Source organism: Phyllosticta capitalensis (genome assembly GCF_038381095.1).
Source record: "Phyllosticta capitalensis strain CBS 128856 chromosome Unknown BKA78scaffold_2, whole genome shotgun sequence".
NCBI classification, from domain to species: domain Eukaryota; kingdom Fungi; phylum Ascomycota; class Dothideomycetes; order Botryosphaeriales; family Phyllostictaceae; genus Phyllosticta; species Phyllosticta capitalensis.
Window position 1 is genome coordinate 2698650 of NW_027117440.1, and position 18130 is coordinate 2716779.

Sequence of the window (18130 nt, forward strand, 5' to 3'; positions counted from 1 at the left end):
GCTTTAAAGGTATCCTGTAGTGACGCCAAAGCCAAAGAATGCTGAAGCTGAATTTCGATTCAGTCATTGATGGTATACTGCGCTGCTCCTAGTACTACATGGACATCCTCTTGATGTCCGAAATGGCTTTCCTCCGGTAGTCGCTGTCTGCGAACAGGGCCTCGATCAAGTCCACAACCTCTCCAGCCTCAAACTCCAACCGCAGCTCGCCCTCTGTCCAGAGATATTTGATATCCGCAAGGCTGCTTTCCAAGATCTCTGCGAGATACTGAAACTTCAACCAGTTGGGTGTGTATATTCCCGTCATGTCGCGCTTTTCATCACCACCTCCTTGGACAAACAGGTCGTTCAGACTGGAGACACGCTCGCAGTAAGAGCGGAGCCGTTTCGACTCTTCCTCCGAAATATCCTCCTTGTCTTCGATATCGACAATCATCTTGTGCACAATGGTTGCCAGGAGCGAGCCGAGTGACTGCAACAATACCGAATGCGACAAGATTCCCCTCCATTGCTTCGCGACATCTCTGATGCGGTCTACCGTCATGGAGACGGCATTTTCACACTCTCCGGCAAATGGAGGCACGGTGCAGTTGGAAAAGCCTTGGGCGCTGTCCAAAAGATCTCGGAGAATCGTTCGCTGGGACTCCATTTCCTTTCCATAGGCTCTCTTGCTGAAGCTCTCAAGAGATTTGAGATCCGCGTCAAGACGCAGCCGAGTTGATGGTCTTGACGAATTGGGCAAGTTGGAGGAAGTGTCAGCTTCCTTCTGTCGTGCCAGAAAGTTGCGCAGCTCGTCAACAAGGCGCGTCGAGTCATTGTACGCAAGCATGTTCCCGGAAGGGTCGTTGGCATAGTACACTGGCGCCGTGGCCCTGTACATGGCGAGAATCAGAGTGGGGATAGAATAGAGTCCTAACCCTGCGGGAGCAATAGGCGAATCGGAGAATCTCATCTAAAGTTAGCTATTTGCTCCTTATGGGATGGCACGGGATGTCTTACTTTGGTTGTCCCAGCGCCTGAGCGTCAGAGACTATTTGTACCACCATTTCCATAATGGCATCAGGTATCGCCGTGACAGAATACGTCTCGCGAAGTGTGAGCTCACGTTCTGAAGGTTGGCCCTTGGACGGTTTCCTGCCGTGCTTTTGCACAGGCTCCTTTGCAGAACTTTTTGCTGGACTCTTGTTATCGGGCTCTTCGGCTTCGGCAGTCGCGTCATCATCGCCCCATCCCCAAGCGTCGGCATCCTCTTCTTCAGGATCGTCTTTGGTCCCATTCTCCGACTTTGCCTCTGCGTCTTCAGCTTCGGCATCGTCGTCTAGTCCCCAGGCACTTGCGTCGGCATCCATGTCCTCCTCTGGTGGAAGTTCCTTCTTGCTATGATCTGTCTCTGAATCTTCCTCGGGCTTCTCTTCATCGTTATCCCAGGCATCCCAATCTTCCTCGGCCTCGTCACCGGCAATGATTGCATCACCGCGTGATACAAGCTGCGTTTCAACTCTTTCGACCTCCTTTTTCTGGTTGATGCCATTGGAACACAACAACCTGACAGAAGCTAGTGCATCCTCTTTCCGGCGCGCCAACCAATTGCGCGGCGCCTTTTCAACCCAGGAAAGCAGCTCCGACTTGCCCATCCAGCCGAGATCGTCCACAAAGTCCGCCAAACTAGATATTGACGACAGTATTTTCTGAAAGGAGTCGAGGCCATCTAGAGAAACCGGAATAGAAGGATCGAGCCAATCCGAGGTAAGTCTCGCAATCATTCCTGGCACTATCCTGGCCGCGAGAGGTCCTGATATAGCCTGTGGTAACTGTCCATGAAGATACTGACAAAGACGCCGAGCATCCTCAATTGTCGTGTGAATGTTGGCTTTTGCCGCGCCCCTTTCAACCGTGATTGTGTCTTCTTGGATCTTGAATCCTGAATTATCGCTTGCATGGGTAGGCGCGAACCGCGGCATGATGATTGCTTGCTCTAGGGATTTTTGCAGTTTGGCAATTGCATTTTCAAGACTTCCGAGTCGGGAGAGCGCCTCAACAACAGTCGACAACTGGACTGGAGTAGTACCTGAGAAGTGGTTAGCAAAGAACCAGAGGATTTGGGGGAGGACCTCACGTTCAACCTGTTGCTTGAGGGTGGCACGATTTTGAGAAATGTCCACAGACAACAAAAGATACCACGAGTCCATGGCATTTTCAGCCATGCCATCGCGCAACTGTTTGATCCGCTTCTGGAGCACGCCCACCACCTTTGTGTCCTTGTAGGATCCCATGTGCAGAATATATTCCTCAGCCTGCTTTACACTGTCCAGGGCGTCTAGTACTCGGTACTCCGAGGCCGCATCTTCAGCTTTGTCCAGCAGGCCGGACACTTGCTTGATACGGACCAAAGTGCCTTCGAGTGTCTCGTTGTAGACGAGTTCGCTTTGGAGCAGTGCAACTTTGCTTGTCGCATCCTGGACATTCGCCTGAAGTGTTCTGCCGGCCTCGGCTTGCTGGACAATATCGTGGGCGGTTGCGCGAGATCGTTCGATGTCGGCTTGGAGCTGTCGGGCTTGGGCAATCCAGCCGTCGACGTCTGGAGCTGCTTCACGGCTCAGCGTTCTGATTTCTGCCTATAATTGCCATTAGACTTCTCTTCAAATATGCGCGCTTGCGCAAACAACCTTGACTTTGTCCTGAGCTTGCACGAGTCCCTCTAGCAGCCCAGGAATCGCGTCTGCAGGTAGCTGGCTCGAGACCAGCTCCGAGTCGGGGTAGTAGCCATGTTCGACTACAGACTGGAGGACAGCTCCTCCAAGCTTCTGCGAGGTCGGCACGGGAGGCATGGAGAGAAGGCAAAAGGGTCCCCCGAAGCTCAACAAACAGAAAGTTGGCGACGCGGAAGAGCTCCGAGGATTAACGTCAGAGGCAGAGCGACGACGTGGAAGTCGTGGCCGTGCACCCGTGACTGTGGCGGCGGCTGCACCGCAGCTACTTTTCGCGCCGCAAACCTCAAGACTCACACATCACCAACGCACTGGAATAGAAGTTTCCTTGTACATATGTACGCGCCCGCTATCCCACCTCACATCTGCCCGGAACCCGCGTGTCAGGGCTGTCACTCTGTCGAGATTTGCGCTGATTGGTATCTGTAGCCGGGAAGCTCTCTCATCCCCGCCATTCCTTCCCCTCGGCATTTTCTGTTGCTATTGCGAAGAGGTACGTGGTCAGCTTTGGTTTGGTCCTTTGCTTGCCTCTCTCAAGTTTTTCCAATCGCATCTCTCCAATACCCAAATATCGAGTCTGCGTCGTGTCACAAAATTTTCATTTCTGCTATTGGCCGCTGAAGCTTCCTGAACGGGTAGTTCTGGTGCGCTTCTCCTGTTTGCCCTGGCCGTTCGGCAAAACTTAGCCTACCTGGGGGAATTCTAGTCTTTTCGCTTGCTCGCACCAAAAGTCTATTCTGTTCCTGCCAGCTGCTTTTGCCTGGAAAGGTTTCCTCATTCGTGGGAACATCGCTAATTCGACTCTCAGCCTTACCCAGCAGACACAGCAAAAGGCCACTACGTACCATTTGGCCATTTGACGCTATGCCTGGGATCTTAGGCAAGACCAACTTTAGGTCTATCCAATCATTTGAGGCCGACTACAACCCTGCCAAATTCTCGCAATATGAGTCGAACAGGACTGGCATGAGGGTCGTGGTCGTTGACCGCAAGGGCCCCAAAGTCAACGGCTACTTTGCACTAGCTACCGAGATCCACGATGATTCAGGCGCTCGTAGGTGAACGCGTGCGCTCTACACATGCTCGTGTTGGTCATGACTAATATGCCTACTAGCTCACACGTTGGAGCACCTTTGCTTCATGGTAGGCGGTTTTGTAGCGCATGACGCGAACATTTGCTAATAGTTACCAGGGATCTAAGAACTACAAGTACAAAGGCGTGCTTGACCGGTTGGCCACAAGAGCTTACTCAAATACCAATGCCTGGACGGCTACAGACCACACCGCGTATACCTTGGATACGGCAGGATGGGATGGATTTGCCCAGATTGTATGAAATTCATGGAGTCTATTGGATTTTGCTGATGTGTTCTAGCTGCCTGTGTACTTGGAACACGTACTCCTGCCGACCCTGACTGATGCTGGATGCTACACCGAAGTCCACCACGTAGATGGCACTGGACATGATGCTGGGTAAATTATCCGCGTCGCGGTATCGTACGTTGGCTGACGGACTCAGTGTTGTTTACTCGGAAATGCAAGGTGTTCAGAACAATCAGGGGGAACTCATGGAGCTCCAAGCTCGCCGCCTTTTGTACCCCGAGGGCAACGGTTTTCGCTATGAGACCGGAGGAATGATGGAACATCTTCGTGTTCTTACAGCTGATCGTATTCGGCAATTCCACAAGGAAATGTACCAGCCAAAGAATCTTTGCCTTGGTGAGTACACTCACCGGCTGCTTGTACCCCCCAAGTCCACAAGACTGACATCGGAGATAGTCATCACTGGTGAGGTTGACCACGAAAATCTGCTGGAAATACTAGACAAGTTTGAGGACGGCATCTTGGATTCATTCCCAGCGATTGACGCCCCATTTCAGCGACCATGGGTAGATTCCGAGCAGACTCCCCCACTGTCCAAGACCATTGTGGACACGGTGGAATTTCCGGAAGAAGACGAGTCTTCAGGAGAAATTCTCGTAGGATTTCTTGGTCCCAAGGTCAACGACATGCTCAATGGTAAGGTTCTGGCCTTTCTCCAAATCGCACTTCTAATAGTGATCAGGTACTGCCATGGATGTTCTCCTCTACTACCTGGCAGGATCATCTGCGTCGATTCTCGAAAACACCATGGTCGAGAAGGAGCAGATTGCTAGTGCAGTCTACTATAGCACCGATAGCCGCCCTGACATTGTGGTGTGGTTTACACTCAGCAGTGTAGCGACTGAGAAGCTTGCTGAGGTCGAGAAAAGACTGTTGGACATCCTCAAGGAAGCGGCCTCCAAGCCTTTCGACATGAAGTACATGGATGAATGCATCACAAGACTCAAGAAGCAAATCATGCTCACCACCGAGAACTCGCTCGAGAGCATCACCGACGTCATCATCCAGGATCACTGCTTTGGCAAAAGAGACGGCTCCACTCTCTTTGACTCGCTGCATTCTCTCAATGTTTTTGAAGAGCTTAGAGGATGGGACGATAAGAAATGGCGCGATTACCTTTCCAAATGGCTCGCTGACGCTCACCACGTCTCTATTCTTGGTGTTCCCTCAAAGAAGCTGTCGAAAAAGCTCAAGAGCGAGGAGAAGCAGCGAGTGGCAGAGCAAAAGGAGAAGCTGGGACCCGAGGGCCTCGAGAGACTCGCAAAGAAGTTGGAGGAGGCCAAGGCTGAAAACGACAAGGCGATACCTCCCGAAGTGCTTGAACAGTTTGAGGTCCCGGGTACGGAGTCGATCCACTTTATCCCGACCACGACCGCGCGTGCAGGCGCCGCGAAGAAGATGGGCAGTCTTGACAACGACGTGCAAAAGTACGTGGATTCAGATAAAACTGACAGTCCGCTGTTCTTGCACTTCGAATCTGTGCAAAGCAACTTTGTGCACATCAGCCTGATCTTCAACACTGGATCCATTCCATTTGATCTGAAGCCCCTCATCACCCTTTACAAGAACAACTTCTTCACGAGCCCAATTATGCGGGACGGCAAGCGTATCGAGTTTGAGCAAGTCGTGACCGAGCTTGAAAAGGACACGGTCACCAACCGGATTGATAACGGAGTAGCCCTTGGAAACTCTGAGCTTCTGCGCGTCAGGCTGTCAGTCGACCGTGAAAAGTACCAGACTGCCATTGGATGGTTGAAGGACCTGCTCTGGAACAGCATTTTTGACGCAGAAAGACTCAAGGCTACTTTGGCCAAATTGTTGGCAGACATTCCCGAAGAGAAGCGCTCTGGACACGACATGGCGTACGCGGTCGACTCGATGATCCACTATTCGCCCAGCTCTGCCAGCCGCACGCAAAACACGCTGGTGAAGGCTTTGTACCTTAAGCGTATTGCTAAGCTCCTGGAAAAGGACCCGCAAGCCGTCATCGACCGCCTCGAGTCGTTCCGCAAGCACTTGTTGCAGTTCTCCAACATGCGTGTCCTTGTCGTCGCAGACGTGCCCAAGTTACCCTCGCCAGTATCATCATGGACCCCCTTCCTTGAAAACCTAGACACGTCCAAACCCCTGGCGCCACTCGACTCGCGCAAAGAGGCTCTCAGCGACGCTGCGCGCCATCCTGGAGCTCTCAGCTACATTATCCCGATGCCTACCATCGACTCATCCTATGCGCTTCTGACGTCCCGTGGACCGGATTCGTACCAGCACCCGTCACTACCGGCGCTCATTGTCGCGCTGTCGTACCTCGAAGCTGTAGAGGGTCCGCTTTGGGTTGCAGTTCGCGGAACCGGTCTGGCGTACGGAACATCGTTCGCGCGTGGGACGGACACTGGACTCCTGGGATACCGCATCTACCGCTCACCAGACGCCTACAAGGCGTACGATATCAGCCGAAAGGTGATCGAGGATTTCATCTCGGGCGCGCGGCCGTTCGACAAGCACGCGCTCGAAGGTGCCATCAGCACCATCGTCGAGGGCTTTGCCGACGAGCAGCCCACCGTCGTTAGCGCTGCTACGCTCGGCTTCGTCAACCAGGTCGTCAAGGGCATTTCCAAGGACTGGAACAAGGGCATGCTCGAGCGCGTGCGAGAGGTTGACGTTGAGCAGATCAAGGCTGCGTTGAAGGAGTTTGTGCTCCCAGTCTTCTTGCCTGACAGGGCGAACTGCGTCATAACTTGCGCGACTATTATGGAGGAGGTGAGTTATTGTCCCCCATCTCTCCCCTGATTTGGACAACCGCACTTTTTTTTACACGTTTTCCCAGCACCATCACTAGGCTTTAATATGAGCAAGTAGCTAATGGTCATCTAGAATCTCAAGAAGAACTTTGAATCCGTGGGCTTCAAGCCCGAAGTCCGCACGCTTGCCTCGTTCCAGGATGACTACGGCCTCAAGCCTGAAGAGGGAGAAGAGGAAGAGGAGGACGAAGAGGAGAGCGAGGGAGATGAAGAGGACGAAGAGGAGGATGGCAGTGAGGAGGAGGATGATGAGAGTGACGACGAATAAGGCGATAAAATCGCTTCTACGTAGGGCCAACAATCGGCCGAGCGCTGGTAGTGAGCATATGGGCAGATCCCAAGTCGTCCTTCTGGACTGGGTTTCATTACGAGTCCCCCTTCCGAGCTTCCGAAGTCTATGTGTCTTTTTGCGCCCCCCTAGATCAGTTGTGCGACGTATCCGAGTCTCTTGTGACGATGTGATTTTGAAGGTATATCTTATTGAGTATTATGACCTCTAGTCCACTCTACACATCTCTCCCTAGTCTAGGAGTCTACGTATGCCTGTAACATGTCCATAACGCCTATTTTTCCATGGTGACCATTGCACTGGTTTTGCACCGGGTATCCATTAGCTGAAAAACAGCTTCTTCAGCTCCGCCGCCGTCTCGTCCGGGTTCTTCACGCTGTGACCAATGGTCCGCGGGTCCTCGTAAATCTCCCAATCGTTTCCGCCCTTGTACGTCTTGTCGCCAAAGAAGTGGACGGTCGTAAACTCGGCGCCGTCGGGCAGATTCTTCTCGTTCTCAATGTGCTGCAGGCAGTACGTCTTGTCCCAGCCTTGGGGAAAGACGTCGAAGGAGATTTGGCCGCCAATGCTGAACGTCAGACCCAAGTCGGGGAAGCGCTGCTTGAGCGCCTCGACGAAGGCGGCGCGAACCTTGTGTTCCTTGTCAAACGCCTCAAAGTCGTTGCGCTCCTGGGTCGAGGCGTTGCGGCCGATGGGCGAGACATTGATCATGCCATTACGGAACTCGATAAAGGTTCCGCGCTTGATGGGGATGTCCATGTCGGCAATGTAGTGCAGGATGAAGTTTGCCAGCTGCTTGTACTTGTCCTCGCCGATCCACTTGATGAAGCTGTTCGAGGCGAGGGGCTCGCCCATGCGGATGGCCGTCAGGCCGTTCTCGGCGAAGCAGTAGTCGAAGAGGGTCGTGACGGGGATTTCGCGCGTGCCCAGCTGCTCCTGCTGCTTGGCCAGGTCGGAGCCGCCGACGAAGCCAATGGCGACCTTGTGCCGCAGCTCGGAGAGGAGCTGCAGCATTTCGGGGGAGACGCTCTAGAGGTGGGGCTACGTCAGTCTGGGGTCTGGCGCGACAAAACCGCTTGCAATTGGGGATTCTCCAGCTTGATGACGTGGTAACTCACAAGTCTCGCCGGTGTCAGCGTGCCATCAACATCGAAAAGGACGACGGTGTTATTGACAGGCCGTTGGTTCAAAGGGGGGTAGATGCTCGCGGCTTGGGCCATTTTCAAGGTGTTTTATGGAACGAACGTAGGGAAAGTTAAGTCGAATTTGCGGGAGACGTAATAGTCAATTGAACGAGAGAGAAAAAGTAGAGCCGGGCAGTTTTGAGCAATCGTGAGGTGAATTTTGGGGATAAGGACAGTTTGCAGCCCGCGCGAAGCCAGGGACCAAATGATGGATCGCGGGGCAGACGCTAGGGTCTGAAGTGGGTCCGCAAGTCTTGGCCTGTTTGTTGTGTTTGTGCAAGGTACCTCACGCCCCCTTCCCTCGCTTTTGTCCATAATCGTCACAGACGTCTGATCGTCACCTCTACATCGGCTCAGATGCATTTTGCACAACGTGCTGAAACCCTTCGCTTGATTTGTGGCAAATCGTTTTCATTGCTACGCTCACAAGCTTAACGCCTAATGGCATGATACAATGTGGACAGGTACATGTCTTTCAGCAAAAACAACGCCGAAAAACTCCAAACCCATCATCCAAAATCGTTTCATCCATCGCTTTCTTCCTTCTTCCAGCATCTGTTATCCTTTCCCCTTACTCAAGGTTGTCCTCTCTACCACAGTAGGTTCTCAATCGAAATAGCATTTACTTGGTGTCAGGTGGAGAAATGGGACCCCTCGTGAAGCTAATTCAAACGTCAGCACAGATACTCATCATTTCTTTATTAGTTTTTTCACTTACTTCATCCACATCTGACCAAGAAATCCGGGCTTCCTCTGCTGATCACTGAAGCTTGCCCGTGCTGCTGCAGCTCTCTCGTTTTGACGCTTGATTGCCTCGAGAGCAGCAAACTTCTCGGAGGCGGTGGAAGACTATGCAGATTGTCAGAACCGTGATATCATCACTAAGGATTTTATTGAATCATACCCTGCGGCGGCCACCAGTGGTGGGAGGAGGAGAAGCTGGAGTTCCGTTGTCGACCATTTTGGTTGATTGGAATGAAGTGATGAAGTAGATGGAAACTTGGAGGCTTTGTCTTGCTTTCTTGCTGAACTCGGAGAGGGCAGACGTTTGTTTGATGCAGAGAAAAAGGGCAACTCTGCGTCTTTTATGTATCCCAAGCAGACCCCTCCCCTCGCGTTCCAAAGCAACTGATCCCTGGACCACGATCAGCCCAGACTTGACCCAGGGCGCAGGGCCGTGGCACTGACTGATGACGAAAAGCACCATACCCCGCCATCAGGAATCTCACGCCAGCGTCCACAAGCGGAAACGGCGGACCACGCCAGCCAACCATTGGCATGCGTCAGGGACCGGGGCTTCGGCCGTCGTGCCTTTGACGCACCTATCAGCGCTTTTGCTTCGTCATCGACATCTGTCCAACGCGCTAATGTGCTCCGGCCCGCCCTTCGCCCTTGATGCACAAAGCTGGATCAACTATTGCGCAGATCAGAGTCCCCAGTCGGTGCGATACCACTCTCTATGCCCAAAGCGATCGCCAGCGACAATGGTCTCGTGCTTCCATCGGCGGTGCCGCTCCTTCGTCTGGACCCTGACTACCGTGCTAAAAACATTAAAGAGATTGTTCGAAAAACAATCGAGAAACGATCGAAAAAAAATGGCTGCAAATGCCATTCATCGATTACGAAGGCGGCTGTGGTGGTGTGTGTATGCCTTACCCAAAACAGAAGCACATGTCTGGAGCAATCTGGGGAGATGAACAGCGCAACCCCAGGAACTGAAAGCTCCACCTCCCTTGTCGAAACCCGGTCGCATCGGACACTGTCCGCCCACAACCTATTTTTTGCAGCCTCAATTCAACCTGGGCTTTCCCCGTCGGACTCGAGCTAGAAGCTTCCTCTACTCCAATAGGCCCGAACACTTTCTCGATAGGAAGACAGCTTCGACTGCATAGCAATGATAAGGCACGCGACGCGAAGCTGCCAAAGTCTAATTGTTCTACTGGAGATGGCCAGGTCACCGGTGTGATTCTGAGCAGAAGTCGCTCCGATATCTCTGTCCACCATCGTCTACAGTTCCTGTAATTGGTCCAACTCGGTTGCACGTATTCGGGTCTGGACTACCGCTTACCGCTATCTACCATTCAAGGCCGGACGAGTCTCGCACCATTGCACACGCCGAGCGCGGGAGAAGAAAGACGTTCTGGATTGCTCGTCCGCGTTCTTGACCAAGCAACATATCTGCTCGGCCTTCGGTCGACGGGCCACGGCGGACTAGTGCCGTCGGACAAATTAGACACATCCCCAACACCCGAGCACCTCGTGCTCTTACAAAGACGTGTGCAGCGTGGGACTGAGTCATTAGTACCGACCAATTGGGATTTTGAGCTTGTCTTAGGCTTTGAACCTCCGAAAGTGTAATCACCAATGAGGGGCTCGTCGCGAACAACGTCAACTCTCGCCTGACAGCCGACCTTGACTGTGTTGGATCAATGACAAGCACCTGTTCAACGATGCGCAGTCTCAAACGAAAGGCTGCTGACAGTGTTGGGCCTCTTCCACCTGCGAAGTTGACCAATAGGCGGAACGTCCAACGAGAGGAACATGAAGACACTGATGCTTCTTCTTTGAGGATTTGGATCACTACACTCCAACCCAGGAAGGAGCCTGGAAACGTGGACACCGTTCAGCCAACACTGCAAGCCCAACGATGTGATGAAATCGTCGAATCTGCAAGGTCCACATTCTTGTAAAGGGGCCCGCCGTTCGCAAATCAAGTTATTAAACGAGAGACGAGAGCTCCTGCATCTGCTGAACGATCCGACCACGAGACCGCGTACTATGTAAGTGGCCTTAGGGAAGAGGCTTGCAACGTCATATACTAACGCAATACAGCCGCGGGTCGAACAATGGCAAGCAATACGAGTTACAGAAAACAGCCTCAGCCCGTCACTTGTACAACAGAAAGAACAACATCCACTGCAGCAACATCCAGGTGAAAAATTCCGAGACGGACGATCTCTCACACCACCCGAAGCCCAGCTTCGTGCCGTTCAAGAAGAGATGGACGATTCAGGAAGCAGCCTTCCAGTGGACCAACTTCATAAGGCCGTTTTTACAGAATTCGAGCAGACTGTCCAAACGCTCGCTATACAGGAGTCTGACAATGCTGGAAAGAGAGTTTGGCAAGACACACTGCGGGAATTTCTCCTGTACCAGAATCCAGAATTGCGGTAGGAAACGACTGCCTGGAGATCGAGAGGTATAATTGTGGTTGGATCAGTTCCAAGAATACGAACTTCAAGCTCCATCAAGAACTTCGTCACCACGTCTACCTCCTTCGCTCCCACCCTGCGACTCACCCACACTCACTCTCCAGCCACCCCAAGAGGTAACTTACATCTGACCCTCCATACTCTCGACCCAGGCCACACACATGCATATGCACCCCACAAATCAGGCGTCCCAACTCCACCCACCATCTCGCTTTTAGCGCTATCCTCCAGCCACTCAAAGAACACAACCAGCGCCCCGCCCGTCCACCATCCAGGGACAATGTGCGGCCGAAGAAAGTCTGATAGCCGCGCCGTGGAGACTGTTGTGTTTAGATCGCGGGCCCTGATTTCCACCTGAGGTGGTGGCAGGCAAACAGCAGTGTCGGTGGACTGCTCCTCATCTTCGACCTTCAAAGAAACCTGAAGGCCTCTTTTCCGATGCTCCAGGGTTAAGATGTCGGTACGCTGTCGCTCCCTCAACAACAGTCGACCCACATCTCAGTCAAACACTGAAAGACACCAGCCCATCATCTCCTTCGAAGTCAACACCCTCCAAACGGCGCCCTCATCCTCACCTCCTGCCCACCATCGCTCAACCCAAACACCACAATATTTCCAGCTTTTGCAGTATTCCTGAATCCTGATTGGTCGCAGGCAAAACCACTAGCCTCGATTTTCGCAACTAGTCCACCCACTCAGTCAACGCGTCATGCGCGATGGACAAGGATGTATACCCCTACCGCTGCGGCTAGTTTGTTTTAGCTGACCGCCCAGCTGGATGGACGCCGCAACAAAGGTAGACTCGATGCATGACATGGCATGGCATTGCAAGGCATGGTGTGGCAGTCAGTCGTATGGTAGGCCAGACCAGGTCGTGGCAAGTAAGGCAACAACGGTCGGTGTGTTTGCGGCTCACGCAAAAGCCCGATCACGGATGGCGCACCGGAGCTGTCACGATTGTGGCTCGCGATCATGATTTTGTGTGGCAGCAGCCGATGCGTTGAGGAAGATGGGGACAGTGAGGCGCATTAGCATGACGATGGGAGCAAACGTGGTCAATGTGTATTTGCATCAGGGGGCAGGCTGGGAGCAAGATCAGTCTGGTCTCTGGTCGGAGGTGATGTACGAGTTAGTTTGAGAAGATAGAGCAATCTGGAGAATGCGTGGGTGGCGAATGGGAGTGCTGGGCCTGACTCTTTCAGTCTTTGAGTGAAAGGCGTCAAAAATCGGCATGTTCTTGATTTCGAAGGGGCAGGAAGTCTTCAGGTATGGCAGTGGAGGTGCCGAAAGCTTGCGTGCCACATCTTGCTGAGCCTCACTAGTACGCGACGCGCATGGACACAAGTTCAAAGAGATCCTGTTCAACCCGTGTATATTCTAGGGTGCTATGAATAGGTACTAGGCACGTACAGACTGGAGGAAGGCAGCGCAAGCCAATGGAATGAGAGACCAAGCAACCGAAGCCAACGTGGCCCAGTCGCCCTGCAAATGTTTCGGTTTGCCGCAGTCTAAGACGTCATCGTCAATCCATTCCTCTCCATGTTTTTGATCCGCATTCCTCCCATGAATTCCTTGCGCGAAATCGGCGCTGATACAAGGCGACAGGGGACTGATCGCCGACGTTCTTGAATAGAAATGGTACAGATGCAAGTCGTGTCCAAGTCGTGGCGGGGCAGGTCAGGAGGAGATGCCACAAGTCGTCCTCCACCCCCTTTCACTCTCATGGATCGCAAGCCGAGAGTGTTTACTTGACAATCTTGCAGATCAAGTCCTGGGAGTCGACCGAGTCGCCCTCCTTGACCTCGAGCGATCCAATCTTGCCCGAGTGCGGTGCGCTGATAACCATTTCCTGCCGGGGGCGTTAGCAAACATATTTAGTTTGGTTTTTGGAACAATGACTGTACTCACCATCTTCATGGCACTGAGAACAGCGACAGGGTCACCCTTCTTGACCTCGGAGTCGTTGTGCACACGAACCTCAACGACAACACCAGCCATGGGCGAACCGACCTGGCTGCTGTCGTTGATGTCGGCCTTGGGCCTGCTGGTGTTCTCAATGGCAGCGTGCTTGTCTTCGACGGTGACCTGGCGAACTTCACCGTTCATCTCGTAAAAGACCTCACGCTGGCCAGTCTGCTCGGAGAGGGGTCCGATGGCAAGCAACTTGAGAATGAGCACCTTGCCCTTCTCCAGCTCGACGTGGAATTCCTCGCCAATCTCAGGCTTGGAGAGGAAGAAGCGGGTCGGCAGAACCGAAAGGTCGCCGTACTGCTTCTGCCACTTCTTGTAGTCTTCCCAGACCTTGGGGTACATGACGTAGCTGGCTAGGTCGGTCTCGCTGGCGCCACCCCACTTCTCCTTGAGCTCCTTGCGGATCTTTTCGAAGTTGATGGGCTCGAGGTAGAGACCGGGACGCTTGTCCATCTTGCGACGCTCGCGAAGAGCCTGCGAACGGAGAGGCTCAGGGAAACCACCGTACGGCTGGCCCATGAGACCCTCAAAGAACTCAAGCACAGAGCTGGGGAAGTCGAGCTGGCTCGCCTTCTGAATGACATCGTCCTTGCTGAGGCTGTTGGACACCATGAATTGAGCCAAGTCACCAACAACCTTGGAAGTGGGAGTGACCTTGACGATATCGCCAAGGATGTCGTTGGCCTCCTCGTAGGCCTTCTTCGTCTGAGCCCACTGCTCACCAAGACCTTGCTGAGTGGCCTGGAAGATGAGGTTGGTGAGTTGACCACCAGGAATCTCGTGCTCGTAGACCTCGGGGTCAGGTCCGGTAAGACCAGCCTCGAATGGCGAGTAGACGAGACGAAGTTGAGCCCAGTAGCTGTCAAGGTGACGGATGACGTGACCATCAAGACCAGGGTCGTGGGGACCGCCCTCGAGGGAGGCGAGAATGGCACCAACGCTGGGCTGAGAAGTCATGCCGGACATGCTGTCAGTAGCAGCGTCGACGGCATCGGCGCCGGCCTGAGCGCAGGCCACCATGGCAGCGACACCGGTACCGGCGGAGTCGTGAGTGTGCACGTGGATAGGCAGGTCGGGGTACTTCTCCCTGATGGCGGTGATGAGCATGGTGGCAGCCCTGGGCTTCAGGACACCAGCCATGTCCTTGATACCAAGGACGTGAGCGCCCATCTTGACGATCCTATCGACAAGGCTCATGTAGTACTCGAAGTTGTACTTCTTCTGCGGGTTCAACACTAAGTCAGGTTAGCATCGCAAACAGTGTGATTGAGAATAAGTATAGGAATGCACTTACTGTCACCGCTGTAGCACATGGTACCCTCAGCAACACCACCAGCCTTGAGGACGGCCTTGATACCGACTTCGAGCTGCTCAACATCGTTGAGAGCGTCAAAGACACGGAAGATGTCGACGCCGTTCTTCTTGGCCTGCTCGACGAAGTGCTCAATAGCGTTGTCAGGAAGCGAAGAGTAGGCAACACCGTTGGCACCTCTCAGAAGCATCTGGAACGGAATGTTGGGTACGAGCTTCCTCATCTTCCTCAGGCGGTCCCAGGGGTCCTCGTAGAGGAAGCGCATGGCGACGTCAAAGGTGGCGCCACCCCAGCACTCAAGAGCCCAGGCGTTGGAGTAGGCGTGGCTAGTCTCTTTGGCAATGTTGAGCAAGTCAACGGTCCTCACGCGAGTCGCGAGCAGAGACTGGTGAGCATCACGCCAGGTCGTGTCCATGATCAGACATCCCTTGTTGGCACGGACGGCCTTTGCGAATCCTTCAGGGCCCTTCTCGAGAAGGACGTTCCTCCAACCCTTGGGGCATGGCTCAGTGGTGTCGATGGCCTTGCCGTCGCTGGTGTGAAGGGTGGGAATCTTGATTTCGCCCTTGAACTTGGGCTCGCCGACTTGGCCCTTGATCTGGCTGCCGTTGACAGCAAGGTCTCCAAGGTAGGAAAGCAGCTTTTGAGCGCGGTTCTGACTGCCAATGAGGGCGAACAACTCAGGGGTATCATCAATAAAGGTCGTCCAGCAATTGCCGTCAATGAAAACAGGGTGGGTAAGAAGCGAAGTAAGGAAAGGAATGTTGGTCTTGACGCCGCGGATGCGGAACTCGACAAGGGCACGGATCATCTTTCTCCGAGCAATCTCGTAGGTGGAGCCATGGCAAGTGCACTTGACTAACATGGAGTCGTAGAAAGGAGTGATGACTGCACCGGCGAAACCGTTGCCACCGTCGAGACGGACGCCGTTACCACCAGCAGAGCGATAGACTTCAATCTTGCCCGTGTCAGGCTTAAAGCCGCCCGCGGGATCCTCAGTGGTGATACGACATTGGATGGCGAACCCACGGGTGGAGATGCGGTCCTGGGTCAATCCAAGTTGGGCGAGCGTTGCTCCCGCCGCAATCTGGATCTGGGCGGCAACAACGTCGATACCCGTGATCTCTTCAGTGATGGTGTGCTCGACTTGGCTGTACAGGCATTAGCTCGTTATCCCGAAACATGAAACTGAGCTTCTGTGGACTCACATGCGGGGGTTGATCTCGATAAAGTAGTAGCGGTTTTGTTGGTCCACCAGGAACTCCGCAGTGCCTGCATTGCGGTAGTTGACCGACTTGGCCAGCTTGACAGCATCGGCCAAAATAGCATCGCGAGTCTCGACGGGCAGATCCTTTGCGGGGGCAATTTCGACGACCTTCTGGTGACGACGCTGGACAGAGCAATCACGCTCGTACAAGTGGACCACGTTTCCGTGGTTGTCTCCGAGAAGCTGGACCTCAATGTGCTTGGGCTTATCAAGGAAGCGCTCCACAAAAACGGTGCCGTTGCCAAAGGCGGACTTGGCCTCGGAAGTTGCACGCTCAAAGGAGTCCTTCAAGCTCTCTTGGTCGCGCACGACACGCATGCCGCGACCACCACCACCAAAGGCGGCCTTGATAATAATGGGGAAACCATACTGGTCAGTGAATGCCTTGACCTCCTCGTACCTCTCGACTGGACCCTCGGTACCCGGGACGACAGGAACGTTGGCACCGATGGCGACCTTACGCGCCGAGACCTTGTCACCGAGCGCATCAATGGTTTCGGCCTTGGGACCGACGAACTGTAGTGGTAGCACGGTCAGCAATGGATACTTGCAGCTCACCGACGTCGCGTCGTGCAGGTGTTGAGGCTCTTGGCAGGGTGACGCCAAGGGTTGCAGTGTGCTGAGCATTGTTGCAGCACCGCCCACATACCACATGCGGCAGCTGGGCGGCGCTAGTGGGTGGATAGCGGCGGCCAATGACGGGGCAAACAGAATTTCGTAAACAAAATCCAGAGCTCACTCACAATCAAACCAGCCTTCTCCACCTTGCGAGCGAAGTCGGCGTTTTCAGACAAGAAGCCGTAACCCGGATGAATCATGTTCACTTCGTGCTGCAACGCAATTTTGATGATCTCGTCGCCTGCGAGGTACGCTCCAACCGGAGTGTACTGGCCGCGCTTGCCAATGACGTAGGCCTCGTCCGCCTTTTGACGGTGCATGCTGAGACGGTCCTCATAACTGTAGACGGCGACGGTGTGCAGTGACAGCTCGTGGGCGGTACGGAAGATACGGATGGGGATTTCTCCACGGTTGGCGACTGGTACATTGGTCTAAGCATTGGCATTGTCGCGGGCGCAATCAATGAAACGGACTCACCCAGGAGCTTCTTCAGCTGCATGATGGAGCTGTTGGCGCGCAACCGCTGGTGGACAGAGTTCTTCTTGTCGACATGGTCGTCATCGTCGTCAACGACGGCCACAGCCTGGCTAGGACGCCTGTCGGTCCAGATGCCGTCCGACATGGTGGGCAGCTCGAGCGATTGGGAGGGTAGGAAGTGAGGAAGGGCGGAGAGTGTCGAGAGAAGACGAACGGAGAGGATTGGAGGGCACGGCGGGCTTTTTGACTTGACGTAGGGTACAGCCAGCGGGCCAGCCAGGTGTGCCCAGGGTAGGCAGGAGGGGTAGCTACAGCCAAAGCAAAAGCTCGAGCAATTGCATCAGGCTGGGGCTTGCTGGGAGCTTTGGCCGCCCGTTGCGATAACAATTGATCAATGATCAAACTAATGCAACCAACAAAAAAACACATGGAAGAAGTTTCCTTTCAACCTCATACCCGTCACCCGGTTGGCTTTGCCCCGCGCCGCAGCTTGAACGGCCTCTAGTTTTGACGCCTCTCGCGCCCTTCGGCACTCTTCTCCGTCGCCTTCCCTTCGTCCAGCTCAAAACATCAGTGATGACTCCCTCGGATCAACCGCTTTGCATCGGCTATGAGGGGGTGAAAAAGAGTCATCATCGGTCTTCGGTGTATTCTCGCATGAGCCCCCTTGCGCCGTGTCCATCCAAGTGTCGATCGCCCCAAGTTGTAACTGTCACTTGTCGTCACCTCCACCACCGACGCGCCCAGCTTTATAAATGGCCCTACCCACATTCGCACCACCCCGACATCGTCACCGCGTCGCTATCCCACTGCTGCCCGTTCCACTGTACCTCCCATCACCGCTGATGCCAAGCCCGCCCCTCAGCCGCTCCGCCAGCAGGCCTCCCGTCTGACCCGTGATCCCAACGAAA

The 18130-nt window shown here is 53.9% G+C and overlaps 6 protein-coding genes across 6 annotated transcripts; 2 read left to right on the forward strand and 4 right to left on the reverse strand.

The window, feature by feature from the left end:
• Positions 1–94: 94 nt before the first annotated feature.
• BKA78DRAFT_246293 (uncharacterized protein) lies at positions 95–2828 on the reverse strand (the record flags this gene model as incomplete). Its single annotated transcript, XM_066884201.1, has 4 exons — positions 95–947; positions 1000–2068; positions 2117–2615; positions 2667–2828. 4 exons carry the CDS (start codon positions 2826–2828, stop codon positions 95–97), a joined length of 2583 nt encoding a protein of 860 aa, XP_066748206.1.
• A 744-nt stretch (positions 2829–3572) lies between these two features.
• Positions 3573–7157, forward strand: BKA78DRAFT_245854 (putative zinc metalloprotease; the record flags this gene model as incomplete). Its single annotated transcript, XM_066884158.1, has 8 exons — positions 3573–3762; positions 3823–3851; positions 3901–4038; positions 4084–4181; positions 4228–4427; positions 4488–4727; positions 4774–6848; positions 6963–7157. The coding sequence occupies 8 exons, from the start codon at positions 3573–3575 to the stop codon at positions 7155–7157; spliced, it is 3165 nt and encodes a 1054-aa protein (XP_066748207.1).
• Positions 7158–7346: 189 nt separating this feature from the next.
• On the reverse strand, positions 7347–8683 carry BKA78DRAFT_306837 (eukaryotic phosphomannomutase). The gene is made up of 2 exons (XM_066887811.1): positions 8297–8683; positions 7347–8207 (listed from the first exon to the last, which is right to left on the reverse strand). Exons 1-2 carry the CDS (start codon positions 8396–8398, stop codon positions 7500–7502), a joined length of 810 nt encoding a protein of 269 aa, XP_066748208.1. The 5' UTR covers positions 8399–8683; the 3' UTR covers positions 7347–7499.
• Positions 8684–8704: 21 nt separating this feature from the next.
• BKA78DRAFT_306840 (uncharacterized protein) lies at positions 8705–9528 on the reverse strand. The gene is made up of 3 exons (XM_066887812.1): positions 9267–9528; positions 9081–9211; positions 8705–9024 (listed from the first exon to the last, which is right to left on the reverse strand). The coding sequence occupies exons 1-3, from the start codon at positions 9321–9323 to the stop codon at positions 8985–8987; spliced, it is 228 nt and encodes a 75-aa protein (XP_066748209.1). The 5' UTR covers positions 9324–9528; the 3' UTR covers positions 8705–8984.
• A 1339-nt stretch (positions 9529–10867) lies between these two features.
• BKA78DRAFT_84798 (uncharacterized protein) lies at positions 10868–11798 on the forward strand. Its single transcript, XM_066893850.1, has 2 exons — positions 10868–11142; positions 11195–11798. Exons 1-2 carry the CDS (start codon positions 11015–11017, stop codon positions 11565–11567), a joined length of 501 nt encoding a protein of 166 aa, XP_066748210.1. The 5' UTR covers positions 10868–11014; the 3' UTR covers positions 11568–11798.
• A 1058-nt stretch (positions 11799–12856) lies between these two features.
• BKA78DRAFT_84805 (pyruvate carboxylase) lies at positions 12857–17627 on the reverse strand. Its single transcript, XM_066893851.1, has 6 exons — positions 17220–17627; positions 16868–17160; positions 16066–16640; positions 14840–16008; positions 13483–14780; positions 12857–13423 (listed from the first exon to the last, which is right to left on the reverse strand). The coding sequence occupies exons 1-6, from the start codon at positions 17362–17364 to the stop codon at positions 13319–13321; spliced, it is 3585 nt and encodes a 1194-aa protein (XP_066748211.1). The 5' UTR covers positions 17365–17627; the 3' UTR covers positions 12857–13318.
• Between the last annotated feature and the right edge of the window lie 503 nt (positions 17628–18130).

Coding starts and splice junctions, on each gene's coding strand:
- BKA78DRAFT_306837 (XM_066887811.1), bottom strand. CDS start 8,398: ATGGCCCAAGCCGCGAGCATCTACCCCCCTTTGAACCAACGGCCTGTC. Junction 8,208..8,296: donor CGCTGACACCGGCGAGACTT/GTGAGTTACCAC, acceptor CCCCACCTCTAG/AGCGTCTCCCCCGAAATGCT.
- BKA78DRAFT_306840 (XM_066887812.1), bottom strand. CDS start 9,323: ATGGTCGACAACGGAACTCCAGCTTCTCCTCCTCCCACCACTGGTGGC. Junction 9,212..9,266: donor CCACTGGTGGCCGCCGCAGG/GTATGATTCAAT, acceptor CAATCTGCATAG/TCTTCCACCGCCTCCGAGAA. Junction 9,025..9,080: donor CTTGGTCAGATGTGGATGAA/GTAAGTGAAAAA, acceptor CGTTTGAATTAG/CTTCACGAGGGGTCCCATTT.
- BKA78DRAFT_84798 (XM_066893850.1), top strand. CDS start 11,015: ATGAAATCGTCGAATCTGCAAGGTCCACATTCTTGTAAAGGGGCCCGC. Junction 11,143..11,194: donor ACCACGAGACCGCGTACTAT/GTAAGTGGCCTT, acceptor AACGCAATACAG/CCGCGGGTCGAACAATGGCA.
- BKA78DRAFT_84805 (XM_066893851.1), bottom strand. CDS start 17,364: ATGTCGGACGGCATCTGGACCGACAGGCGTCCTAGCCAGGCTGTGGCC. Junction 17,161..17,219: donor GCAGCTGAAGAAGCTCCTGG/GTGAGTCCGTTT, acceptor CCAATGTACCAG/TCGCCAACCGTGGAGAAATC. Junction 13,424..13,482: donor TTCTCAGTGCCATGAAGATG/GTGAGTACAGTC, acceptor CGCCCCCGGCAG/GAAATGGTTATCAGCGCACC.